General features: G+C 48.2%; 2 protein-coding genes across 6 annotated transcripts in view; one reads left to right on the top strand and one right to left on the bottom strand.

Moving 5' to 3' along the window:
- The window catches only part of LOC138832551 (interferon-induced GTP-binding protein Mx2-like), a 66,939-nt gene that overhangs the window by 10,150 nt on the left and 29,705 nt on the right, over positions 1-27,084 (top strand). The window contains exons 1-2 of one of the 2 annotated variants that reach the window (XM_070030733.1): positions 17,298-17,312; positions 18,563-18,663. The gene's annotated coding sequence lies outside the window, so the exon portion shown is untranslated. Of the gene's footprint in view, positions 1-17,297; positions 17,313-18,562; positions 18,664-27,084 lie in introns of those variants that run through there. The other variant, XM_070030732.1, reaches the window with a different exon arrangement.
- On the bottom strand, positions 1,140-23,249 carry Fam3b (FAM3 metabolism regulating signaling molecule B). Of its 4 annotated transcripts, none has more exons than XM_070030736.1 (8): positions 23,166-23,249; positions 15,538-15,660; positions 9,136-9,259; positions 4,983-5,041; positions 3,850-3,900; positions 3,270-3,357; positions 2,084-2,216; positions 1,140-1,286 (listed from the first exon to the last, which is right to left on the bottom strand). In XM_070030736.1, exons 1-8 carry the CDS (start codon positions 23,200-23,202, stop codon positions 1,197-1,199), a joined length of 705 nt encoding a protein of 234 aa, XP_069886837.1. In that variant the 5' UTR covers positions 23,203-23,249; the 3' UTR covers positions 1,140-1,196. The 4 variants fall into 4 exon arrangements, with proteins under 4 accessions (XP_069886837.1, XP_069886835.1, XP_069886836.1 ...); XM_070030734.1 differs by having other exon boundaries at positions 15,517-15,660; positions 23,166-23,246; XM_070030735.1 differs by lacking the exon at positions 23,166-23,249 and adding an exon at positions 18,887-18,962 and having other exon boundaries at positions 15,517-15,660.

Genomic DNA, 27,084 nt, shown 5'->3' with positions numbered 1-27,084 from the left:
CAGGGCAGAGGCAAAGGGCTGTCACAGAATGGGATGGCTCTCAGGAGTCCAAAACCTGATTTCTGGATCTTGCCTGACCACCATGTCCTTAAACTTGTCCTCAATAGTGTCATGTTTTATGAATATAGCAGTGATACCCACTGCGTAAAAACTTGTCCTCCGTTTGTTTTTTGTTGTTGTTGTTGTGGGGCTTGAACTCTGGGCCTGGGTGCTGTCCATGAACTCTTAAGCTCAAGGCAAGCGCTCTATCACTTAAGCCACAGTGCCACTTTCTGGTTTTCTGGTGGTTAATTGGAGATAAGAGTCTTATGGACTTTCCTGGCCAGGCTGGCTTTGAACCACAATCCTCAGATCTCAGCCTCCTGAGTAGCTAGGATGACAGGCGTGAGCCACCAGCACTCAGCTTGTCCTCCTTTTTTAAATACAGAAATGCATGGATACCAAGAGGTTAGAGGCCCAGGGGCCTGCCTAAGTGTGTTCAGAGCCCCAGCATCAAAGCTTTAACAATGGTAATGTGTTGTTTCAGCTTCAACCCTCAAAACTCCAAGATTGAAGCCAAACACTAGTATCTCACACTTGTCCTCTGCCAAGCTGGGCCTTGGAAGGATGTATCTCCAGGAGTCTGAGATACTTGCTTGGTAGCTATGCTCCTAACAGCGGACTCTATGGCTACAGCACAGTACCTCTGTCTGCCCAATCCATGCCTGGCACAGAAGAAGGGCAGATGCCAGAAGGCAATGGTGTAGAGTGAAATGAAGGAATGAACCTATGGCTCAGACAGTTCAAGAACATGTGTGGGCTGGCCAGGGATGCCAGTTGGCCAAGTCCTGCATATCCCTGAGGTGGCTCTGTGGAGCCTGGACACAATTATCCAGTCATTGCTGCAGAGCCACTGGGCCCCCGGGAACCTGAGCATCATGCTGCCCATGCCTGGACAAGCATACTGATTTCCAGCTTACATTGCTGCCTTCCTTACATAGTTCCCAATTGTTTCTGATCTGATTATCATACCTGTACTAGATAAAGATCTAGGAAAATGACATCATGTGTTACCTAGCAATAACTTGTTGGTTTGCAACAGACCCTACCTATCCATTTATCCCCACTGCTGGACATACAGGGCTAAGATAGCTTGGCTATTCCAGTTCCATTTATCTATACAAAAACAGATTTATTGAGGATCATATAACACTCGCTTAGCTTAGTTCTTTTGGTATGCAGCCTTCGATCTGCACCTCTGCCGGCCAGCCAGAATATCTATTCTTCGAATTATCAGAGTGGTTGATCTGTGCAAAGAGAAAAGAGTTTCACTCATTCATGAAGCTATTAAACAAATATTTACTTCAAGGAAAGTCATATGTCTAGAATCAATTACTAGAATGGGATTTGTTCCAAACCAAGCTGGGTGGTAGGTATTGCTTCAATGTGTTTCTTAAGGATATTGGAATACAGGTCTAGAATTTTCTCCACAGACGGTGACCATCTTCAGCCAACATTGTTCAGTAGAGTGGCCACTCACCCCAGCAGGCTAACTGTGGAAGGTGGCTAGAGCAGCTACGAACTGGATTCTAAATTTTATTCAATTGCGATCTATTTGAAGGCAAGTGGAAATTGGCTTTTTGCTGTACAGCATAGCTCTACAATAGTATCTGTATTGGAAATAAGACTGTAGATTTGTATTTTTCAGAGTGCTTTAAAGCTCCTAGCTTAGCAATTATGTTTATACTAGAGTCCTTCCTACTTTTCACTGCAGCAAAGACACAAAGGCTGCGTTAACTTGGTGCTTATTCAGTGTTCTTTGTTTGAGATGTGTGCTACCTGAGATTTGCTTCCTGTGCCCCAAGCAGGGACAGAGGAAGGCTGACCACCTGCTAAGCAGAGAGGGGTGTGGCTGAAGATGGGGGAAACTGAGTCTGAGAGCCCTGTCAGCATCTTCCACTTTCAAAGTGATGTGAGAAGTCTGACAATCCAGGGAAGGTTGAACATGGATCTGACATCCAGGTGTCCAGAGTCTTCACTTACAGATCAGAATGACAGCCACATGAGACTTCTGCAAATTGTCATAATGTGGAAGCCCACTTACCTTTTCCCTCTGAATTCCTGGAGGGAGCTCAAAGCCTATGGGTGCAAGGAACACCCAGCTGGACCGGAAGCGCAGGTTCCTGATCTCCTTGCTCCCGAGGGCTTCAATGGCATCCTTGGCCTTAGCCTGAAGTCTGGGGGCAATGAAGGAGACCGTGTGAGACTGTAGCTGTAAATCTAGACACCAGGTGTGTCAGGCACTCAATTCCTTCTAGTGAGTACATGTGTGTGCATGTGTGTGTGGGGGAGGAAGCCATGCATCTATGTGTATGGGGCACACATGTGTGTACACAAGTTTTTCATGCTTCCCTTGCTCCTTCTACAGAGAAACAACCTCCATTTCTTTTCTTTCTTCTCTAAATACACACTGGACAACTTCCTATTTTGGGTCCAGGTGTGGCTTTGTTTGGCTCTGTCAAGGATTTCTTTGGTTCTAGAAGGATTGTGCTGTAGTACATAGGTGCAGTGATTTTGTTTTCATGAAGCAGTCTATTTTGTTAAAACCTTTCATTCTGTTTCTCTTGGGCCTCCATCTTCCCCAGAGGACACAGGACTCCTCAGTCTTGGCCCATGCTCAGCCATCCCTGTGTAACCTGCACACGCTCACAGGAGCTGCCCCTGTGTCAGCCGCACACACTCACAGGAGCTGCCCCAGCTGCCCTGCCCTGTGTCAGCCGCACACACTCACAGGAGCTGCCCCAGCTGTCCTGTGTCAGCCGCACACACTCACAGGAGCTGCCCTGTGTCAGCCGCACACGCTCACAGGAGCTGCCCCAGCTGTCCTGTGTCAGCCCCACACACTCACAGGAGCTGTCCCAGCTGTCCTGTGTCAGCCGCACACACTCACAGGAGCTGTCCTGTGTCAGCCGCACACACTCACAGGAGCTGCCCCAGCGGCCCTGTGTCAGCCGCACACACTCACAGGAGCTGCCCCAGCTGTCCTGTGTCAGCCCCACACACTCACAGGAGCTGCCCTGTGTCAGCCGCACACACTCACAGGAGCTGTCCTGTGTCAGCCGCACACATTCACAGGAGCTGTCCTGTGCCAGCCGCACACACTCACAGGAGCTGCCCCAGCGGCCCTGTGTCAGCCGCACACACTCACAGGAGCTGCCCCAGCTGCCCTGGGTCAGCCGCACACACTCACAGGAGCTGCCCCACTACCCATGTCAGTTGCATATGCTCACTTAGTGCTCCCGTCATCCTGGGTCACCATGAACAGTAAGGATTTGGGAGATGCTCTCTGAATGAACTCCATCATTGGTCCAGAGCCATCTGCAGGGTCAAGGCAAGGCAGTTTAGTGTCTTCGTAGAGAAAAGAGGCTCTTGCCAAGGCTGCCAACCTCCTGCTGTCCTCTGCTTCTCTAGATGTCCTGGATCCTTACTTCTTAGAGCTGGTGTCTGCCAGCTGAGATTGACAAGGCACAGACAGCCCAGTGGCTGTTCAGGGCACAATGAACAGGAATCCCAGACAATGGGTTCTTGGGCTCAAAGAAACAAGGAAAGCCACATCTAGAGGAAAGTAGACCCTAAAGCCTTGATTAGGCAAACTTGTCACCCACTGGGATCTTCTTCTGTCAGCTCCCAGGGTGACACTGCAGAGGAAGGCAGCCTTGTAACTGCAGTGCAGAACCCACCCCAGACCTGAGATCCCACAAACACAGGTCAAAGAAACTGTTTCATTGTCAAGTTGTGCCTTGGTTTCTCTTCAAGTCTACATTATGTTGAAAATTCATCTTAATGTTACCAGGATTAGAGGGTTCTTACCATCTCCATACATATCAAAATGCTGGGTCGCCGTCACCTTCCCCGTCACATCTGCAAGTAGAAATCATTGATTAAAGGAAAGTTCATAAAACCAAGGAGGCATCATGACCCCCACCTCCCCCAATGATATATTCCTTAGGTGTTTCTGCAGGAAACATGACTAGTGTGGCCATACAGCCTGAAGAGGGTGACATCCTGTCACCAGCACAGATCAGAACAACACCTTCCAGCTTCCAGCCTACGTCCAGTAACACTTGATCTTCACCAGCTTTCCTCTCCTCCTGCTGCTTCCCCCAGAAATACTAGGGCCCCACCTCACCCCTTTCCACCTCTTCATGTTTCCATGGGGACTTTAGAGCATTTTGTCCCTCACCCTCCAGCCCCACTGTCACTGGCCATGCTGTCATTTCACTGGTGGGGATATTACTAGGAATTTCTTTTTCCAGGGACACCAAAGGAACCTCTTTTGCATGGATACTTCAGGGACTCCTTTCCTAGGGATATCAGAGGGAATCTCCCTGAGACACTAGAGCAAGCCTCTTTCCCTGGGGGACTGCAGGGACCCTCTTTCCCAAACCCTCCATTTCTTGCCAGGATCCCCTAGAGGCAATGGGAACGGAAAGGAAAGCCAAGTCTTCAATCACGGGGATTCTGGGGCTCTTTGGATGCACAGCACGGGGAAATGTCCAATTGTGTTGCACTCTGCTCAGAAAAACATTGGCATCAGAGAACAGGTGTGAGACACAAGCCAGAACCATAGCCTTTGCTCATCTGGGCATCACTCTGCCTCGTCTTCTCTTGTGTTCTCAAAAGGTTCTATTATATTCAGTTTTCAGGTATTTTTGTTGTCATTAGAACCACTAATAGTCTGTGAAGTGAGGCAGGTTAAAAATAATCAGTTCATAATTTAAAATGTTTTAAAATATCGACCTAGACTAGATTAGAGGCAAAGATCTTGAGAACCTAAAGTCTGTGGGAAAACCCAATCTCTGAACTTCTAGGGGAAGTTCTTTTCTATTACCATTGGTATGATCTTACAGTAGTTGTACAAATAAGTTTATCTTGATCATTGTCACCCCTCCCATCACTCCCTCCCTCCTTCAAGGAAGTTCTAAGGAAAACATTTAACTTACAGTTGATGATGGCAATGTTTATTCCTCTTGCAACATTCCCATTCCTTCTACCTAGAAGCCTGAAATACAGCTGAACATCAGTCATGGAGTTAGGAGGAACTTGCCTCCAAAGGGGCAGCTCTCCTGTGTTCGCCTTCCTAGGCGAGGCTTGCTGCACCAGTTTGTGTCCTCCCCACCTCCTCCCCGCTGTGCAGCAACCCCAGAGCTTCCAGACCTTACTCTAGACCCTCCACACACATTTCTATAGACCTCAGCTTATTACAGACTCAGTCTCTTGGGGCACATTCCAGGTTATGATTTAGACAAAAAGGAGAGGGGAAATTCACTCTTGTTTATTTAGCTTCACAAGTTTATTTAGCTCAGCTCCAAAGTATCTACTTTTCTATTTCGCAGGTAAGCGGGAGGAAGAGTGGGTCAGTGGAAGGCCTTCCAACTCAGGCCTAGTTCTCCTGTGTCCATGTCCTTTTCCTTTCAGGGAACCCATAGAAGCCTTGCTTGACTTTTGACTCTTGGCCATTCTTTTGCCCCATCACCAAGATTAACCCAATTATTTCTTGTGAGTGAACACTGTATCTCATCACTTAACTTTTACCTTAAATCAAAGAACTTGACAAGTCAAGGCAACTACCTTTCCAGGAGATAGGAGGTTCACACACAAACTCTGTGTGTGTGTGTGTGTGTGTGTGTGCACGCGCGCATTCACGCGTGTGCACACACGCGCATGTACTCTTTGCATCAGTGACATGAGAGTGTAGAGAACAGAATCGCAAAGCTTCCTCTTTTCTCCTGCTTTGTGACAGTGAATCTGCATGTACAGATCTGCTCTCTGACATGCTGTGAACCTTCCAGGCTTAGTGCTTTTCACAATCTTAGACACTTCTAAAAGAACTAGGAAGAAGCAAAGGCCTCCATTTCTGACCATGGGAAGATGGGGGAATCTGGATCTACTACCACAGAGAAAAACCAGAGAAGACAGGGAACATTTTAATGAGATCTCTTGAGGTAAACTGGAGCCTCAGGCCTGTGGCAAAGACTCAGTCTCAGGTGTTTGCCCAGCATTTCACCCCATGTTTTACCTTTTTTTTTTTTTTTTTGGTCAGTTGTAGGGCTTGAACTCTGGGCTTGGGCGCTGTCCCTCAGCTCTTCAGCTCAAGGCAAGTGCTCTACCACTTGAGCCACAGAACCACTTCCGGTTTTCTAGTGGTTTATTAGAGATAGGAGTCTCACAGTCTTTCCTGCCCGGGCTGGCTTTGAACCACGATTCTCAGATCTCAGCCTTCTTAGTAGCTAGGATTACAGGTGTGAGCCACCGGCACCCGGCTCCATGTTTACCTTTTAAGAATCCTTTGTGGTGGCAGGAAGGTGGGAGAGGAGGCATTGAGCACTGTGAAAACGATGAGAGATGGGACAAAGGCAAAACCAGAGTGAGCATCATGCTAAATCTCCCCTTGGTTTACTTGGGCTAGGATCCCAAAGGGTTGAATTCTTAAAGTGAGAGTAAGCCAGATGTTAACTAATATTCATGTGGATTTCAGCTTGGTTTTAACTCAACTAAGTAGCAAATAAAAGAAGAGGAAAAAATAAAAGGCGGATTGTTAGCTGACTTCACAAAAGAAACAATGGAGTCAGAGGAGGATAGAACATCCCCTTAAAATTCAGTGAAAGACACTACAGCCCAAACAACCATCGTCTTTCAGAAATAAAGATGAAACAGATATTTCAGAGAAATATAAACTGCAAGAAGTGGCCGTACCTTTTTCATATGTCTTTTACATTGTTTACTTTGTATTATCTGAAGCTACACACACACACACACACACACACACACACACACACACACACAGTATTGGTCTAGTATTGCTGAGATTTGAACTCAAGACCTCACATGTGGTAGGCCAGTTGCTCTACTACTCCCCCCAGCCCTGCTCTGTTATCTTTTGTTGTCATAAACCCTATCAATTCATGTAACCTGTTACTGAATCTTATGAATCCTTCTAAAAGAATGAGTGAATTTGAAGCTGGATGTGGGGTCCTTCCATCCCACCCGAACCAAAACTGAACAGAAATCTATCTATCTATCTATCTATCTATCTATCTATCTATCTATCTATCTATCTATCTATCTATCTATCTATCTATCTATCTATGTGCACTAAGAGACAGTAGCAGCACTCTTCATAAACAACCATAATGATTCAGCTGTCATTCTACAGAATGGGGGAAAAAATTACTGTGTATTGAAGCCATGGAGTATTACACCTCAGTGCAAACCCATAAAAAATAGTTACAACTCAATGACCAGGAGAGATCTCACAAATGCCACTTGGCCTAGAAAGATCAGAGATGATAGGGTATATAGTTTATGACTATATGACATAAAGTTCAGATATATAAAATGAAGCAACAGAGTGTACATGAAAGCTCAGGCAATAAAAACATCAAGACAAGCAGGGAAATAACCACCTAGGAGACACCATAGTGCTCTTACTAGAGGGACGAAGAAAAGAAGAAGCTGAATTACAGAAGGTGCAGAGGCCTGGCAATATCTATTGCTTAATCAGAACAGAGGCTACACATGAGGACATTATAATTAACTAAAAACACTATCTACTTATAATTTGCCGTAATTTTTTTAGTCTTTTTTATTGTGAAAATACTGTACAGAGGGGGTTAAAATTACATGGACAGGATAATGAGTACATTTCTTATCAAGCATTGTTGCCTCTTTTGTTTCCCCTTCCCATGCCTTCCCCTCTCCCTGCCCCTCCCTGTAATTTTTAAAAATTCTAGACAGTAGAAATGCACACCAGTGTAAAAATAGTGGAATAAACTATGAGCTGGCTGTGCTATGTACCCATAAAAAAAGAGTTTCCTACTTTATCTGTAAAAAATTATATGCACATAGACACATTCACACACTCATATTCATGTGTACTCATATATACGTGCCTATGTATGCACATAAAATAGATATATAAATATATGCTGATTTTGCATAGGAAGCTTATTTTTCCATTAAAAAGAAACCACTGACACGATCAGTCAGAAACTAATAAAAATTATCAGGCACTGGTGGTTTACATCTGTAATTCTACCTACTGAGGAGGCTGAGATCTGGAGGATCATAGTTCAAGGGAATACTGGGCAGAAAAGTCTGTGAGACTCCATCTCAAGAATAACCAGCAAACTGTTGGGCTGGAGGTATGGCTCAAGTTGAGCAAACTGAGAAAATGTGAGGCTCTCAGTTCAAGTCCCAGTACTGTCAAAAAGAAAAAAAAAAAAAGAAAACCACAAACTAAGAAAAAAAGAAATGGAAGCCAAGTGCCAGTGGCTCACATCTGTAATCCTCGCTGCTCAGGAGGCTGAGATCTGAGGATCCCGTTTTAAGTCAGCCTGGGCAGGAAAGTCTGTAAGGCTCTTAGCTCCAATAAACTACTCAGAAAAAGACGGAAGAGGCACAGTAGGCTCAAGTGGTATAGTGGTTGCCTTCAGTACAAAAAGGCTCAGGGACAGTGCCCAGGCCCTGAATTCAAGGCAAAAACAAAATAAACAAAAACAAATGGAGATGGATACAAGGGAGGGGGGGGGGAATTGGAAGATATATAGAGTACATCTCTCAGTATATTTTTTATATGTATTGTTAATTCTGAACCATGTAAATGTATTGTATGTTCAAAAATTAAGTCCAAAGAGGGGGAAGAAAAAGAGAGAGGTGTAGTGATAGACACAGTGCTCCTGCTTTAAACCATGAGGGTGGGGGCCAGGGTAAAACTGCACAGAACTGTCAGGTGACACTGTGGTTCCGGTGACTTTGAAGTGCTTTGACACAAATTCCCAGGAAAGAACAAAATACAAACTATGGTCAAATGAGACTAAGTTTGACAAGAGACACAAACCTCAGACAGAGACGGGGGGGGGGGGGAGGGGGGGGAGGGATGGGGAGAGGGAGAAAGGAGAGAGGGAGAGAGGGAGAAAGGAGAGAGGGAGAGAGACAGAGGCAGCCCTCAGAGATAATCACTGTCCTCCCCTGGGAGCACAGCAGGGATTCCTCAGCCTTGGTCTGAGATCAAGGCATGCTTGTGGTATGGCCTCCTAGGAGGAGAGGACAGAAGCAAAAAGTAGGCACTGCCCTCTTCCTAACTGTGGTACTTACAGCTCATCTTCAAAGCAGATCTTGGCATACTTGTCTCTGCCCCCACCACTGAGCAAGCGATAGGCATAGGTGTTGGGGGGACATGAAGCCCAGTGGTCACACTTTTGCCTTTTGGGGTCTGGCGCTGTAATAAACAGAGTATTAATAATTAGCATCACAATAACTTAGCAGATGAACTCTGAGTTAGACCATTCTAGCTCTTTGCCAACTCCCAATGGTGGCAACACCAGGGGGAACGGAGCCACCCAGAAGAACGTGTTCAACTGTAGTAGAACCATTGGAATGCCCCCAGAGATGCTTCTGTCCTAAGGCAACAGGTATGCAGACTAGGCACAGTGATGCCAGAAGTGTGGGGATAACTCTTCATGGCTGTTGATCAAAACGGATATTCTTGGGGACCACCCACATTTGCACTGCAATAACAGACAGATCCAGGAGCCTAGAGGGCTAGGGAACAGAGGCAGGCCTGGGTAGAGATACATAGCTTCTGCTTTTACATAGCCCTAAGCACATACACATGCTGTGTAGCAAGTCAAAAATGACATCAAATACCACACACAAACTCACAGGGACCCTATGCCACATACACATACCATATGCCAAACTGCACCTATACTAACACACATCCATATCACATATACAATATACGTAATACCATACATACACATACACTCTACCCCACATGCACACCCAACAATGCACATCTGACCACACACTAGCTAACCAGCTAGAGGAACTGAGGTTTCTGCTTGGGGTGCTACTGTGTGTGTGTGTGTGTGTGTGTGTGTGTGTGTGTGTGTGTGTGTGTGTGTGTGTGTGTGTGTGTGTGTGTGTGTGTGTGTGTGTGTGTGTGTGTGTGTGTGTAAGCAGTCCCTGGAGATGGCTCCAGTTAGGAGGGTTCATGTGTGTGTGTGTGTGTGTGTGTGTGTGTGTGTGTGTGTGTGTGTGTGTGTGTGTGTGTGTGTGTGTGTGTGTGTGTGTGTGTGTGTGTGTGTGTGTGTGTGTGTGTGTGTGTGTGTGTAAGCAGTCCCTGGAGATGGCTCCAGTTAGGAGGGTTCAGGCTGGCCTGAAGCTGAAAGGTAAGAAGGCAGCTGGGGGGTGGGGGGGGGTGGGGCTGGCCTGCCTCACGTGCCTCTCCTGCAGGTCACAGATAGGACTGCAGGCTGGTGCTTGGTCCAGATTTAAATCCCAGGTGCCTGGAAAATGCAAAAGCCCTCCAAGTTTGACAGGGGACTTGGTTCTCTACTTTAAGGATCATGTGTTTTTCTGACTTAGCACACAGAAACTAAGAAGTAGAAAATGGTAAGATATGCAGTAGATCATGAGCAAGGACTCATGGGATACCAATACAGAAACTCATCTAATCATGAGCCAGGCATTGGTGGCTCGTATCTCTAATCCTAGCTCCCCAGGAGGCTGAAATTCAGAGGATTTCGGTTCAAAGACAGCCTGGGAAGAAAGCTCCTGGAAATGCTATCTCCAAAATAACCATCTTTAAAAGTAGAGCTGGAGGCATCGCTAAAGTGGTAGAATACCATCCAAGTAAGCAAGTAGCTGAATTCAAGCATTGAAGCCATATGAAGGAGAAAGAGGAGCAGGCAGAAGAGGAAGAAGCGGAGGAAATGGAGGAGGAGAAAAAGATCTAAATGCAAAGAAAGATAGCAAGATGGGAAGAAACTGAATCACAAAAAAGTATAACAATCAGAATAAAATTAGTGAAATTGTTAATTGGCTAGTATAGTAGTAATTGTATAACCAACAGAGTTATTTTAATTTGGGTGCCGGTGGCGCATACCTGCAATCCTAGCTACTCAGGAGGCTGAGATCTGAGGATCTTGGTCCAGAGCCACTCCAGATGGAAAGAAAAAAAACTATGATTCTTATCTCCAATTAACCATCAGAAAGCTAGAACTAGAGGTGTGGCTCCAGTGGTAGAATACCAGCCTTTAGCAAAAAAGGCAATTGAAAGCATGAGCGTTAATGCAGGCACAGGCACAGTCAAAGCCATAGACACAGACACAGACACACGGACACATTACTCTAAATGTAAATAGATTAATTTCCCTAATTAAAAGACATTGATTAGGAGCAACGGGTGGCAATGTTGTCAGACACCTTGTATTAATATACTGTTTTGTAGAATGGGAACTTCTTTGTACCACTACTTAAAGATAATTTAAAAAATCAAAAAAATATAAAAGGGGTTTTGGAATAAAAAATAAATAAAAGATATTGAATAGCCGAATATACTATAAAAACAAAAATGAGCCAACTATATACTCTGCCTATAAGAGACTCATCTCACCTTTAAGAAGACAGGTAGAGTGCAAATGAGGAGACGGATAAAGGTTGCCATGAGAATGAACTAGAAGGCAGCTGGCCCTGGGTGACTGATGGGGCTACAAGAGTAGCTGCAACAGATTTTAGATCAAACTGTCCAAAACACAATGATAAGGGGTGAACTCATGAAGGTGTAACTATTATAATATATGCTTACCTAACGTGGGAATACCTAAAACATAAAGCACATGTGGAGGGCCCTGTGAGAAGATGGGACTGCAAAACAATAACATGACTTCAAGAGGATATCTGCGACAATGGACAGATAGAAAATTGACATGGGCATTGTCCCTGAACTTTTTTGCTCAAGGCTAGTGCACTAGCACCTTGAGTCACAGCCCCACTTCTAGTTTTCTGGAGATAAGAGTCTCACAGACTTTCCTGTAGGATTACAAGTATGAGCTACCAGCACCTAGCAATGAGACTCTTTTCTTTCTTTTCTTTTTTTTTTTTTTTTTGGGTCTGGTTGTGGGGCCTGAACTCTGGGCCTGGGCACTGTCCTTCAGCTCTTCAGCTCAAGGCTAGCGCTCTACCACTTGAACCACAGTGCTACTTCCAGCTTTTTTCTTTTTGCTTATGTGGTGCTGAGGAATCGAACCCAGGGCCTCATGCATGCAAGGCAAGCGCTCTACCACTGAGCCACCTTCCCATCCCACTGTGGCTCAAGTGGTAGACCGCTAGCCTTGAACAAGCAGCAGCTCAGGGACAGGTCCAGGCACTAAGTTCAAGACCCAGGACTGGAACAGAAAAAAAAGGCTAGAGGCATGGCTTCAGCAGTAGAGTAGCTGGCTTGTAAATGCAAGACCCTGAGTTCAAATCCCAGTACTCCCCAAATATATCTATCTATCCACATATTTTTGTCAATGTCCAGATGGCCAAGGTCAAGTATCTAGCTGTTAATAAGAAATATGACACATTCTAATTGTCTCTGGATTTTTTTTAACACTTTCTTTAAATTTAGTAATGATACTAAATGCATCTAACACAGTAGTTGAAAATATCACTAACATATTCTCTATTTTGTGTGTGTGTGTGTGTGTATGTGCATATGGATACTGGGGCTTGAACTCCGGGTCTTGAACTCTTACTTGGCTTTTTTGATCAGGACTGTGGTTCTACCTCTTGAACCACAGCTCCACTTATGACTTAGATTGTGAAGTGGAGAGAAGAGTCTCTCAGATTTGTCTGCCCAGACTGGCTTTGAATTCAGATCCTCAGACCTTTTTTGAATAGATAAGGATTACAGGAGTAATCCACCAGTACTTACTCTATTCTTTAAAAGTGGGCATCTTCTAACTTAGCAGGCACCCTGCAGGTGCAAACTCAGTGCAGAGAGATGGCTCCTCAGAGGGAACAACTTTGCCCCCTGGGAGCCTGTGTACTTCCCTTACCCAGCTCAGACTGAGGGCTTCGCAGTGCTGGTGCAGTCCTCAGAGAGATCCTTACCACAGCTGGCCCAGGCTCACTTCCCGGAGACAGACACTTCCAGGCTCCAGCACTGCCAGAGACACACAGGGTACAAAGGCCCCTCAGCTGAAGGGGAAGGGGACTTGAATCCATGAAGAACCCTTTGTATACCAGATGTGCTATTTACCCACAGCAGGGATCAACCCTATACAACCCTGGGCCCTAACAACATTTATTCAAAGAGAAGTCCCAGAAGATGAGGACAGGAGCAGGCAGCAGGCAACTAGGGGTTGTTGACTTAATAGAGAGGCTATGCAATTGTCATTTTTTTTTAGAATAATTCTTTCCTGAGATGGGCACTGTTAGCTGAAACTAGTATCAGGAAATGAAGAGATCAAGGACCTATCAGTGAATCTGATTACTCATAAGCACCTGCTGAGTAGCTGGAAAACTCTTGCTCAGAGTTTCCTGCTCAGTCTTTCCTGAAACTGAGACTTGGTGGAGGGACCCATCTTTCTCTCTGGGGCACTATTAGAGCACTGCTTATATTAATGATAAGCCTTTAGATTTTTCCCTTTAAATACTAAGATGTTGGGGCTGGGGAGATTTGACTCCCTAAATGACAGCTGTCAGACCCTTCCTGGTTGTCCCAGGAGTGGAGATCATAGCCCAGCAGCCAGCTGGACAGCCCTCAGGCCAGGCCAGCTGCTTCGAACATGCACGGACACCTTGAAGAAGCCATAGGACAATGAGTTGCTTGGCTGCTAAAGCACAACTCAGATCTGGAAGGTACTGTAACAACCAGGACTGACAGATTCAACAGCTCACATCAAGCTTTTTGCCAACACCAGCCTGGACAACCTTGAGATGACCCTGAAGCTGTGATTGGTGCAGCTACCTTTGCCACACCCCCTTTCCAATTAAATAAGCAGTCTATTGACTTACATTTTCCAGCCAGCTAAGAAATACCTTTTCCCTGATTGCATGATATAGACCCAATGAGGACTTCTCTCATATAGTCTTTTCTTGCCTACTTTAGGCCTTGATTATTAATAGAGCAGGCTGAGCTAACAGCACAAAGAAAGACAAAGAGGCAGAGATAGAGGTGTCAGAGTAGGGATAGTTACAGAGACAGTACAGAGCTGCCACTAGTCACAGAGGCAGCTGCCACCCAGGGAAGAGCAGTGGTGATAGTGGTCAGGGAAAAAGTGATGGGAATAGAAGTGGCAGAGACAAGGAGGGATGGCAGAAGTAGAGAGAAGGTGGGGCTGGGAAGGTGGCTCAGTGGTAGAGTGCTTGCCTTGCATGCATGAGGACCTGGGTTCGATTCCTCAGCACCACATATGCACAAAAAGCCAGAAGTGGTGCTGTGGCTCAAGTGGTAGAGTGCTAGCCTTGAGCTGAAGAGCTGAGGGACAGCGCCCAGGCCCAGAGTTCAGGCCCCACAACTGGCAAAAAAAAAAAAAAAGTAGAAAGAAGGTAAAAGGGCAGAGATGTGGGTTTGAAGAAAGACAGGCTGGAAAGAGCCAGAACAGAGAAGTGCTAGTCCATGCACCCTTGTCCCTGGAGGATTTTTAGAGAGCTACAATACTCCCATAGCTACCAAGGACCAAGGCAGCTTCCAAGGCATGAGGAGTGCAGTGATGGGGCTGCAGGGCCAAGCGTCCTGCCACCCAAGACTGTGCATATGCTGTTAAATGAAAGGCTCAGCCCGCTTCTGCCTTCTACTCCCTGCAGCTGCCAGAAGCCCAAGATTTCAAAAACTGCTGAGGTCTTGAGATGATCAGCAGTAGAACATCTCCTCGTCACTTCTAATTCCTATTGGATACAGCAAAAGGAATTCAGCCAGTTGATCAGTTAACAGAATGAACACTGCGAAGAAAATCATTATCAGAAAATGCCTCAGTGAGGAGACTTAGGAAGCTGGTTGTTGCTAGACAGACATGGCCTCATATCTGTATGGGATTTGCATTTATGTCATTAGAAGCTGCCCAGGCTACACTAATTCTATTTCAGTAGCTCAAACAGACAGAACCAGATGCTTTAAATCAAGCTTACCAAGACCCCTCAGCAACATGTGCCTGGCTCGGTCCTTGCTTTATTGCAATCACTGCTTGCTAGCCTACCTCTAGGGCTACGTCCTGTGTCTGCTCAGCCTCTACCTGAGCTGTTCCAGAGCACAGCAAGATGGAGAAGCCCAGGTGGCAGGCAGGTCTGAGTCCTATAAAGGCTCAGATGCTTGTGGCTGTCACTCAGTCCATGTGTCAGCAGTAGGAATCACGTCAGCACCACACAACACAACATTGTTACTTCTACTCCCTGGGACCAGGAACAACAGCTTCTGAGAACATGGCCAGTCCCTGGGAAAATTCAGAATGACTTGAGTACAGGATCTGGGCCCCATGAGTTTCATGCAGGAGGAAGCTGAGACTTGGGGCCTACAATGGATAGTCTAAGATCAGACTACAGGCTTGGGTCACAGCTGAGCAGCCTGAGGGCAGATGGTGGTGGCACCCATGGGCATGTGCAGTGGCACTTGCCTGGAGATGCTGTGGGGCCTGCACAGAGGACATTGGTGGGGCCTCTTTTCTATCTCCATCCTCTGCACAAAGCCATCCCCACCTAGTCACTCACCCCTGAGAATGGGCTTCTCACCGACGCTCCGGAGGCTGTAGACGGCACTGGACAGAGTCGCGGCAGGAATGAGCTCTGCGAGCAGGTACCCTGAGTACCAGGCGCACATGGAGGCAAAGACGAAGAACATAGCCTTGAATGCACCTAAAGACAAATGACACCAACACTGTGGAGGTCTGGACTGTGCGGGTTAGACCACCCTCACCCTCTGACCCCCCCATGAGCACTCTCACTCTCTGTCCGTCATTGTCATCCTGACCCACTTGGGGTGCAATGATGGCAAAAGGGTACCATTGCTGGGGAGTCAGCGCCCACCTGCGGGAGCTATAGAGGTCGGGCCCTTTGGCTTTGCAGTGCTGGGTGTTTGAAACAGCCAGAAGCAGAAAACACAGGAAAGGACGGCTGCCTGCTGTTGGCCTGCGTCTCAGAGCTTCTTGAGTGCTAATGTCAAGGATTCACTGAGCATGTGCTGAACACACCCACTGCAGGCAGGTCTGAAAAGCCTGGCACTGCTTGTTCTCTTTGTGAGACATAATCAGACTTGAATTTGCTCATAGAATGAAATGTAAACCTCCTGGGGCGGAGTCATGGTCCATTTTCCCTCTCTCTGCATTGCCACATTGAGGCTAGCTTCTGGGGCCAGTGAGTAAGCAAGGATCATGACTGTGGACCACAATGCTGCAAGCCCCATGTTTGTTCTATCACAGGGAGGTCTCTGCAGACACCAAGGATTCACAACAGGGGTAGGAAGTCCCTGGCAACATCTCTGGCAGTCAGCTCAACACTGTGCTTTCCAGGACGCAGCTGAAGGACATCAGCCTGGCGCTACCTTGTAAAACAAGAGAGGAAGGAAGGAGAAGGGAGAAAGAACAAGGAGAAGGGAACCATGGGACCCGAAGATCTTGCAGGAACTCTAATCTCCTTCTGCTTGGGTAGAAGAGTAGATGACCTTAGACTTGTGGACTCTTTTTCTTCCCATCCAGAGCTCCCATCAGACTCGAGCACACTATTCTAGAAAAATCTGTTAGGCAGACAGTGGCTAGATAGCAGACAGCAACAGTTGTCTGTATCATGGTATGTCAGGTGACCGCTGGACAATTTTACTCAAGCAATCAATGTGAACAAAAGTAGTAAACCTGACAACATTCAGAGACTCTTCCAGAAGTCTCCATGCTCCACTAAGGATCCAGAACCACAATACAGGATAGTTTGGTGGGAGATGAAAAAGAGCATGGTGTCACCTTTGAGGTGGGTGTGTCAATCAGCTGCTTAAATGAGGAGACACAATGTGGTCCCTAATTGAACAGGGCAAATGGCCAATGTGACAGGGAAGAAATGGAGAATGTACTGAAAGCCGATCATCCACACAGGAAGGATTTCAAGCCAGAAAGGGCCCCCTTGTGAAGAGGCAAGGAGCAACCATCTAGACACTTCTCACAACTCTGAGGAAGATACAAGTGTCTAGAAGACTCCTGGAAGTGTCCGTGACTCTGTGTTGCCCAGAAGATGCATGAGGAGCCTGAGCTCCCAGCCCAGGAAGGCTGTCACAGACTTTGTACTCAAGAGAACCTCCTTCAGTGTATTTGTATGTATGTGATTCATCCCCACTGTCCAGTGCATAGGGTTTCAGAGGTGCTGGACACGTCACTGAGGAGCCCATAAGAAAGCCATTCCAAGACCAACTGCTACTCTAGGGCCCACATGAAAGACTCTCAGAACCCACCCAGCCCCCTCCCCGGGGTGTTGGTGGAGCAACCTGACAATCCGGACTTCTTAGTGAATTTCCTCCAACCCAAGTAAGTACAGGGAAGCTGTTTGTTCCTGGTGCTTGCCAATGTATTCAAGTCACAGGTGACACCGCGCCTTTTACTGGGGAGATCAGGGCAGACTGAAGAGGAAGGCTATAGTTTAGGGCTTGGCTGGCCTCCATGCCACTGCCTTCCTTGTCCTGTCCATTGAAAACTTTTGGCAGAAAGGAACTGCTACCTGAGCTCCCCGGTGGGAGTGCACCTGCACTGCCCCAGGCTGAAGCCTACAGTATCCACTAGGAGACCTACAGGTGACGGAATGGCTCAAGCCCAACTACTCCATCCTTCAATTTGCTTGTCCACCACCAGCTGGAACAAACCAGGAATTAGTTTTAAGTGCCAAGGTAAAGGTCAAGTGGAAATCATTAACCCAAAAAATCAAGAGTGGCACAATTCTGACTTCTGGGTTAGGGGAGGACTTTTCTCATGATCATACATGCCCAGATAAGTACAATCTTGCTATTATATGGGAGGTGGGGGTATATAAAAGGACCTCATAGGGCGGGGGAGGCAACAATGCTTGATAAGAAATGTACTCATTATCTTGCCCATGTAATTATAACCCCTCTGTACACTATTTTCACAATAAAAAAAAGGACCTCATAGAGCACAAATGAGTCATGAGGTCTGTGTGTGAGAAGGTTGTAGATGAGAGAGGGCACCTGGTCACTGCCAGCATTTTCTATTCATAACCTGCATTTGATATGGCTAGATGGTTTAGAAGCAACGAGAGCTGAGTGGTACACCCCTGTAATCCCTGCTACACAGATGGTGGAAGTAGGAGGATCTTACTCTGAGTTGGCTGGCAGCGGGGAGAGGGTTCTAAGTCACTATCTGAAAAATAAATCGAAGTAAAAAGGGCTGGAAGCCTAGTGTAAGTAGCAGAGTGCTTGTTTAGTAACATGCAAGGCCCTGAATTCAAAACTCAGTACTGCTAAAAAGAAAACAAAAAGACTGACTTCTTCCAAAATATCTATAATAAAAGTCAGTAACCTCAGGCAACTTGTGTAAGTCTGTGTGTCACTCAATGATAGGGACTCATTCTGAGGTGATTTGTGTCCTTGTGCAAGCCACACAAATTAAGATATTACTAGGGGGCAGAATATTGATTGTGTACCTACATATACAGCCATTCACTCATTTACCCTATAATCCACACCCATCAACAAAGTTCAAGTTCCTACATTAGCAGCTTTTAAACACAAAGCAAGAGTGACCTCTTTCTTCTGTTTGCCCAGGACGTGGCTGTGCTGTACTGTAGCTTTGGGAGGAGCCGGCTTCTACAGACGACAGCAAGAGACTGGGCCTGGCATAGCAAGCAAGACCACAGGCTCAAGAGGTGAGTGGCCATTGAAGACAGGGATTTCATCCTTCCTCACTACTTTTCCAACTCTCTTAACAAGATCAAGTCATTTGAAAACCCAAACCACCTTTACTTGCCCATTCCCTGATGACAGCTCTCACCTCAGGTCAGTATGGTGGGCAGGAGGGAGTGGGGACAACTCTCCCCTACCCTGGCCCCTTCTTTTCCCCCAGAGATGGCCAGGCTGGGTCACACTCACCGGCAGACACTGGACGCATCTTCCAGGTGCAGTTCTCTCCTGCCTGGCTTGGCTCCTGGTAGCAGCTCTAGGTCCCTAGATGACTATACTCCAGATTGGGACCCGCCCTTGGGATAGGCAGATGAGGGCGGGCCCGTTACTTGAAAACAGCATGACCCACAGGGCAGGTTTGAGGGGCAGCAGGTAGAACAGTGCAGTCTGGGCAGCACCCTGGAGTTCTGAGGTGATCGGTGAGGCAGGACATACTCCAGACAGACTGACTCACCCAGAACCAGAGCAGCCTAGCAGTTTGGTTAAAGGGAGCACAAAGGGTGGCTTCACCTTATGGTGCCCGGAGATAGCTCCACACCTGGCTCTGGACATGGGGTGTAAACATCTCTTTGGACCCCTGCTTTCAGTTCTTTTGGATACAGGCTCAGAAACATGATGGTACATAGCACAGTAATTCCATCTCTAACCATCTGGGGGAGGTGCCACACACTTTTCTGGAACTTCTCCATATTCTGGCCAACTTACTTTTTGCTGCTTTTGTGTGTGTGTGTGTGTGGTTGTGTATTTTGTTAGTTACCCTGATGCTATGAGTAACTCTGTGGTTTTTACTTGAATTTTGCTATTGATGAGCTATTTTTCCCTATTTTTGTTGGCCCTATGCATATCTTTTTACAGAGATGCCTATTCACACTGGCTCATTTTTAGCTGAGTGACTTATTTTATTGTTGAGTTGTTGGTGTACCAAAGTTTTTCAGTTTGATAGGGTCCCTTTTATCTTTTGCTTTGGCTAGCTTCATTTTGGGAATCACACCTATAAAATAATTGCCAACTCCAAATGTCAGGAGGCTTTTCTTCTGTTTCTTCTACGAATTTACTGTTTTATGTCTTACAATTAGGTCTTCAGTCTATTTTGAGTTAAGTTCTGTCTGTGGTATAAGGGAAAGGCCCAAGTGAGGTAGATCCAGGTGGGTATCCAGTTTTCCCACATTATTTTTTGATGTCTCCTCCCTTCACTGAATGGTCTTGGCACTCATAGGCAGCCCTCAGAGAGGCCTGGCAGCTGGCTTTTAGAGCAACGTTTCTAAGTTACTTCTTGTTTGCTCTATTTGCTAGGCTGCTGCCTGCACACCAGTTCTTGGCATGTCTCCTGAAGGCTCGATCTGTTTGTTCAGGAAGTCCTCGATCTGTTTGTTCAGGAAGTCCTCAGGCACTCTGAGGCATTCTTTGGAAAGGGGCTGCCTGCACGGAGTCATGCTCTCAGTTGCAAAAAGCCACACAGAACAGACTCCTGAGCATGGGGGAAGAGTCCAAATGTCTGGGCTGTCTGAACAGCTGACTGTAAATAGGGATGCTTGTATCCCTAGCTCCAAGTGGATCTTAAGTTTTCTGCATCATTGATGCTGGTCATGGTGTGACTCATTGGGAAGGAAGAAGGCACTCTGTTCTCATGAACTTGAACAACCTAGAAGTGAAAACAGAGCTGCAAGAGTTGGCTGCAAGACTTGCCTATTCTGAAACTGGAAGGAGGTTATGGCCAAGACAACCATGAATCAGTATTTTTTTTTTTTGTCGGTCGTGGGGCTTGAACTCTGGGCATGGGCACTGCCCCTGAGCTCTTCAGCTCAAGGCAAGTGCCCTACCACTTGAGTCACAGCACCACTTCTGCCTTTTTCTGTTTATGTGGTGTTGAGGAACCGAATCCAGGGCCTCAGGCATGCGAGGAAACCACTCGACCATTGAGCCACCTTCCTAGCTCCCCATGAATCAGCATTGTGGCACAGCGGGAATGTACAGAGTCCCTCAGTAGCCCATAGTCAGTCAGCTTGAGTGCTGTCTCCAAACACAAGGCACTGCACAGACTGTCCCAGGTCCCAGGTGACTTCCAGGCCTCTTTCTGAAGGTGAATACAAACCAGGAGGCCACCATGTCTTCAGTGGACAAGGAACAACCCACATGCTTCTGTAGAGGCCTACATGGTCTCATCCCAACAGCTCTTCTCTTCCTGTCCGTCCTCAGGTGAGCAAAGGACTTTCACAGTTGGAGTACAGTTAGCTTGGAACACAAGGACATGTATAGGCAGAAGAAAAGCCAGCCCAACTCCACACTCTCATTTCCTCTGCTGAGGATTTCACCTTCTGAAGCAGTTTTTGATGGTCACAGTGGCTTTAAGAGTGACCAGGTCCAGTCCTAAAGTTGAACTGTTTAGGGAGAGCTGTTGATATCCCTGAGCACGGCTTGTGGGGACTGAGGGCCACCTAAGAGGATGGCTGTGCAGATTAGGTGAGAAAACAACTAGGAAGGGACCTTGAACAATGCTGGATGTAAATAAAAGAGACACCTATGAGTGGTTACCATTATGATTTTATTTGATTGCGCGCGCGTGCGCGCGCGTGTGTGTGTGTGTGTGTGCGTGCGCGCACGTGCTAGTACTGGGCCTTGAGCTCCGAGCCTTGTGCTCTCACCTGGCTTCTTTGTTCAAGACTAGCACTTGACCCTCATGTCTTCTGCTAGCATTTGGTTGGTTAATTGGGAGATAAAAGTCTCAGAGTTTTCTACTTGGGCTGTCTTTGAACCATGATCCTTGGATTTCAGCCTCCCAAGTAGCTAGGAATACAGGGGTGAACCACCAGTGTCAGGCCCCCATTAATTTAAATGGATTATTTTACCTCTCACCACCAGAGGCAAATGTGAAAAAAAATGGTTGAATTTTGGTGTCTATACAGTATTGCATAAAGGACCATTCAAGAAAAGCTATAAAATACTCTTCCTGCAATAACCCGACAGGAAAGGATGTTTCTTAAAGGTGAATCCTCAGAGACAGAAAACACAAAAGATCTCAGCTATTTATAAAGGAGACTATGACTGAAGGAAATGGAAAATCCTTCTGAACATAGAGGATTCCTAAGTTGGGTGGTGACAGATCCATTGGTAGCTGTGAGCTGGTGCAGGGCTGCAGCCTGCCTGACCCAAATCCTCACCAAGGCCGGGGCCCCATTTTCTCCTCCCTGCCTGCCATTTTTTTTTTCTTTTGGTGTGTTGGTCGTGGGGCCTGAACTCTGGGCCTGGGCGCTGTCCCTCAGCTCTTCAGCTCAAGGCTAGCACTCTACCTTGAGCCACAGCGCCACTTCCGGCTTTTTTCTTTTTGCTTATGGGGTGCTGAGGAATCGAACCCAGGGCCTCAGGCATGCAAGGTAGGCGCTCTACCACTGAGCCACCTTCCCAGCCCTGCCATGATTTTTCAACACCTTTCTTTCCTGAAGTTGTTGCGGAGATCAGCCACGGTTCTCGTCCCAGCTCCTGGCCGAGCCTCCCTCCGCCCCAGCGAGGCATGAAGCAAGCCTTGCCTCCGGCTGGCTCGCCCCCTTGGCCGACCCCCCCGCTCGGGACCCAGCCCCCCCCCCCCCCGCTCGGGACCCAGCGCCCCCCCCCCCCCGCTCGGGACCCAGCCCCCCCCCCGGCTCGGGACCCAGCCCCCCCCCCGCTCGGGACCCAGCCCCCCCCAGCTCGGGACCCAGCCCCCCCCCCCCGCTCGGGACCCAGCGCCCCCCAGCTCGGGACCCAGCCCCCCCCCAGCTCGGGACCCAGCCCCCCCCCCCCCGCTCGGGACCCAGCCCCCCCTCCGCTCGGGACCCAGCCCCCCCCCTCCCGCTCGGGACCCAGCCCCCCCCCCCGCTCGGGACCCAGCCCCCCCCCCGCTCGGGACCCAGCCCCCCCCCCGCTCGGGACCCAGCCCCCCCCCGCTCGGGACCCAGCCCCCCCCCCCCCGCTCGGGACCCAGCGCCCCCCCCCCCCGCTCGGGACCCAGCCCCCCCCCCCCGCTCGGGACCCAGCCCCCCCCAGCTCGGGACCCAGCCCCCCCCCCGGCTCGGGACCCAGCCCCCCCCCCCGCTCGGGACCCAGCGCCCCCCAGCTCGGGACCCAGCCCCCCCCCAGCTCGGGACCCAGCCCCCCCCCCCCCCCCGCTCGGGACCCAGCCCCCCCCCCGGCTCGGGACCCAGCCCCCCCCCCCCCGCTCGGGACCCAGCCCCCCCAACCCGTCACCTCCCCTTCCCACACCCCCGTACTGCGCCCAGGCAGGCCCGTGGCCGCAGATGGCCACCATCTCCAGGCGCTCGCCCCTCCCTCGTGGAAGGTTCTGGAACCTGCTCCCAGGCCTGAGGTGTCCTCGTTCCACTGGGGCGGCATCCGCGGCCTCCCCTCACCGGGCCCGGCCTGGCCGGCCCGCATGGTCCTCCTCACCCTGCCCTCCGGGCCCCTCACCGGGGCGGGCAGAGTCCGCAGCTCTCACCTCTGCGCTTCCCGAGGCACCGGCTCACCCCTGCCATGAGCGTCTCTCCTGGCCTCAGCGTCTCAGCGGACCAGGCCCTTCCCGCCACTCTCCACGTGCGCTGGGCGTGGCCCTCCCGGGTATGCCAGACACGCCCCGCCCCACGTACGCCGGACACGCCCCCTCTGTCCCCAGACACGCCTCTGCCCATGTACGCTGGACACGCCCCCCGCCATCCCCGGACACGCCCCTCCATGTATGCTGGACACGCTCTTCACCGCCCACCCCAGCACTCTTCTCTGCAGCGCCCCTTCCCCTGCAATGCCCCCTTCCCGCAGGCCCGCAGGCCCACAGGCCCATTCAAGGCTCTAGAAATCACTAGCCAGGTCTTGGTGTTAATGAAAGAAGGGGGGGAGGGAGGAGGGAGGAGGCATGGGAGAAATCTAGGCTAGAATATTCAACTTTATTTCTGGGAACTAATACAGTTTTCTCATGAAGTGTTATGTTCACATTGCCTGCACCTTTGTTTAGTTGGGATTTTTAACAGTCCCTGATTAGGGATTTAGAACTCGAATGACAGATTGATTGACAGGGAGCATATGTAACACGTGTGCATAGATGTAGTGTATGTAACACGTGGGCATGGCACTTGTCCTGTTTGTGGGCCTTGGAATGCAGTCTCTCTAGAGATGGGCTGGAGTTCAGCCAAGTCCTGTGTAAGGTGTGGAGAAGTTGCAATGGGAGTTTGTGGCCTCCTTCAGGGACACTAGGGTGGAGGTTTGGCCTGCTGGTTATCAGAGTACTGGTTATCAGTACTCTGTGTCAAGGAATGTAAGCATCATCTACTCAAGCTCTGTGTGTGGGGGGGGGGTTGCGAGAGTGGGCACACTGCTCCTGAGGCTTGAACTCGGGGTCTAGGTGCTGTCCCTGAGATTTTTGGTCAAGGCTGGCATTCTGCCACGTTGTGGTATGAAAATTAAAGATATAATATTTGACTGAGGTGCTTAGGACATGTAGAAATTAGAAGCCTCTGCTTATCAATAGTGGATGATTTTTGTTTCTATGGCTATAAAATTGAGCTGCAACTCCACTTCTGTTACTAACTAAATGGGGGTGACACATCTTTTGTTCTATTCCCCAAGCTTCCCTCGACAGTCCCTAGGCAGAAGGCTCTGGCAGAAATTGTAAAAACTTCTGGAGTGACCATTGGCCAAAATGGACAAAGAGCCCAAGTTCTCCCCCCCCCCCCCCCCCCCGCTTAAAAGCTGGTGCAGGCTGGGACTCAAGGCCATGCCCTAAGATCCTGACCTTGGGCAAGGTCATGATGCATCAGGGCTTTGTTCTTTCGCTCAAATAAAATTTTGTTAAAACCACAACTTATTGGTTGTTTTTGGGTCCTACTGTCTATTGATTCCTGGATACTATTAGACCACTTGAATCACTCTGGCTTTTTGGTGGTGAACTGGAGATAAGAGCCTCACAGACTTACCTGCTGGGCTGGCTTCAAACCTGGATCCTCACGTTTCATCCTCCTGAGTAGCTAGGATTATAGATGTGGGTCATTGTGCCAGCTTCACATAGTTAATCAGTGGAATGGTGCCTTGGGTGGCTGTGAGGACTAACTGCAGCAAGTTATGCGTTATATCCAAGTCCTGACTCTGAGTACCCCAAGTGGAATCCACTGGGAGGTAGTAAGCTCTTTTTGGGGGACAATGTTTCTTGCATAAAACAAGGTCCTTGGCCTCTGCCAGTGACTGTAGTTGAGTTCAGGCCACAAGAATCAAGAGTGGTCAGTGTCATGGCCGTATCTCTATGACCCTTCTGAACAAGATTTGGCTGAGAAGAGTGATTCTCTTAAAGAAATACAAACACTTCACTCCTCACATTTGGTCTCCAGTCTTGCTGTGGAGAACAGAAGCCAGAAGCCAGACCAGGCATGCAGACTACAGTCAAAGGGTAGAACCCCACATGTCTGGATCACTTCGCATTACAGAAATCACTCCTGTGACCGTTGTGGACAGTTCTTATGAGAGAAACGTCTCTTTTGGAAGTGAGCAAAAAAGTTTTTTCTATATAGGATGACCATTAGAGACACACATCTTTGTGAAAAGGGATTTTTTAAAAAAAATTAAAACCGTCTACCGGTTATTTCCAATTAACTAGCGAAAAGCTGGAAGTGGAGCTGTAGAACAATGGTAGAACACTAGCCTTGAGCAGAAGAGCCAAGCAAGAGCATGAAGCCCTAAGTTCAAGCCCCAGTACCAGCCCCCAAAATACAGTAACCAACATTCCTTCAGGCAGCCAGAGTCCTTTATCCTTCCTTTCATCATCCTAACCAGACAACCGGAGGAAAGAACAAACATTGACTTTGGACCTGCTCTTTCAGGGACTGAAGCAGTCTTTTATAGTCACAATGTGGGGTGGCAAGATAATTGTACACACACATTATAAAACACTTTAATGTCACTAACAGCAAATTTACACAGCAGCACAGAAACAGACCATTAAAAACAGGGTGTTGTGAGCTGGGGGTTGATGTGTCAGGATTCACGACAATCTGTCACTGAAGAGAGACAGAGAGGGCCTTTCTCTTGGATCTGAGGAGAGTTCTGAGTTCTCCCTCCCGGCAATTTGAGAAGGATAGAAATGTGACTCGCTGAGTGGGTGGTACAGAAGCAGACCTGCACACACACACACACACACACACACACACACACACACACACACACGTATACATGCATACATCCACAGAGAATATTTGCACTTTTACTGCCTGGGGAGTAATATTTTAATGAGATTGTAGAAACCATAGAACAGTTCACAAACACAACCACCCATTCACTGACTCGGGAGAGTGATGGAGTGTTTTCCAGGAACCCGGTAGCAGGTAGGATCCTGGTGGAAGTGGAAGCCACACCCACTGACGCTTTCCAGGAGGGGCTCAGCAGCTGCCATCCAGACCAGGCTTGTGGCCTGGAAGGTGAATGTGAATGCTTGGTGGGGATTTTCCTCCCACCTCATGAGGACTTGTACAGATTCCAGGGAATGTGAAGTCAGCTTGGGCCAGAGGCATGGAAGCCAGTGACTGGAAGCTGGGACCAGGCAGGAGTGCAGCCTAGACTTTGCTAAGAAGGCTCATGGCCCTGTAGTATTGAATGCTGCTCTGGTGAGCATGTGTCCCGGGCCTGTAGAATCTCCATGTACGTTTTAACAGAGCCACAGAGAATCCCATGGCTGGTTAGCCCCGAGGATCTAGACCTAGGGAATCTCCAGAAACCCGAGGGCAAGAGGGTATAGGTAGGTGAGTGAGTAAGAACCAGGTGCGAGAAACTAGGAAGCCATGGGCCTATGGCTGGAGAAAGGAAAGGACGAGCAGGCTCCCGATAGTGCAGAAGGGGAAAGACTTCCTGGACTCAGCTACCAACATACACAACAGGAACTGGAAATTCATGGCAGAAAAAGCATTATGAGGAGTTTAACAGTAAAAGAGAAGCAGCCAGGCATCTGTGGTTCACACGAGATCTCAGCTACTCAGGCAGATGAGTTCTGAGCATTATGGTTCAAAGCCAGCCTGGGCAGGAAAGTCTGTGAGACTTGTATCTCTAACTGCTAAAAAAGCTGGAAGTGGCACTGTGGCTCAAGTGGTAGAATGCTAGCCCTGAGTAAAAGAGGCTCAGGGACAGAGCCCAGACCCTGAGTATATTTAAGCCTTAGGACTGGCACAGGAAAAAGAAAAAAGAAATCCACAGGTGAAAAATTAGTAAGTTTTATTACCTTACTAATTATTCTAATTCTCCTTACTTATTAGTAATACTTATTACTAATACTTATTAGTAATTGCTAATAAGTAAGGAGAAAGGGAAAGGGAAAAAGGAATTCTCCCCCTAGTTATATGGTAACAAGAGGCTGGTGATCTTTAAAAAATGGTTTCCTACCATTT

This window comes from Dipodomys merriami, unplaced genomic scaffold (assembly GCF_024711535.1).
Source record: "Dipodomys merriami isolate MVZ:Mamm:240054 unplaced genomic scaffold, mDipMer1.0.p SCAF_2, whole genome shotgun sequence".
NCBI lineage: Eukaryota > Metazoa > Chordata > Mammalia > Rodentia > Heteromyidae > Dipodomys > Dipodomys merriami.
Note: the sequence above shows the minus strand (reverse complement) of the source record. Positions and strands in the feature narration are given on the sequence as shown.

What these genes read in the sequence shown, in the direction of transcription:
- Fam3b (XM_070030734.1), bottom strand. Translation starts at nt 23,202, where the DNA reads ATGGCAGGGGTGAGCCGGTGCCTCGGGAAGCGCAGAG. An exon ending in TTTTGATATGTATGGAGATG is followed by an intron (nt 3,358 to 3,849) that starts GTAAGAACCCTC and finishes TTGACCCTGCAG; the next exon opens with ATGGCTCTGGACCAATGATG. An exon ending in CAGGAATTCAGAGGGAAAAG is followed by an intron (nt 1,287 to 2,083) that starts GTAAGTGGGCTT and finishes CTCTTTGCACAG; the next exon opens with ATCAACCACTCTGATAATTC.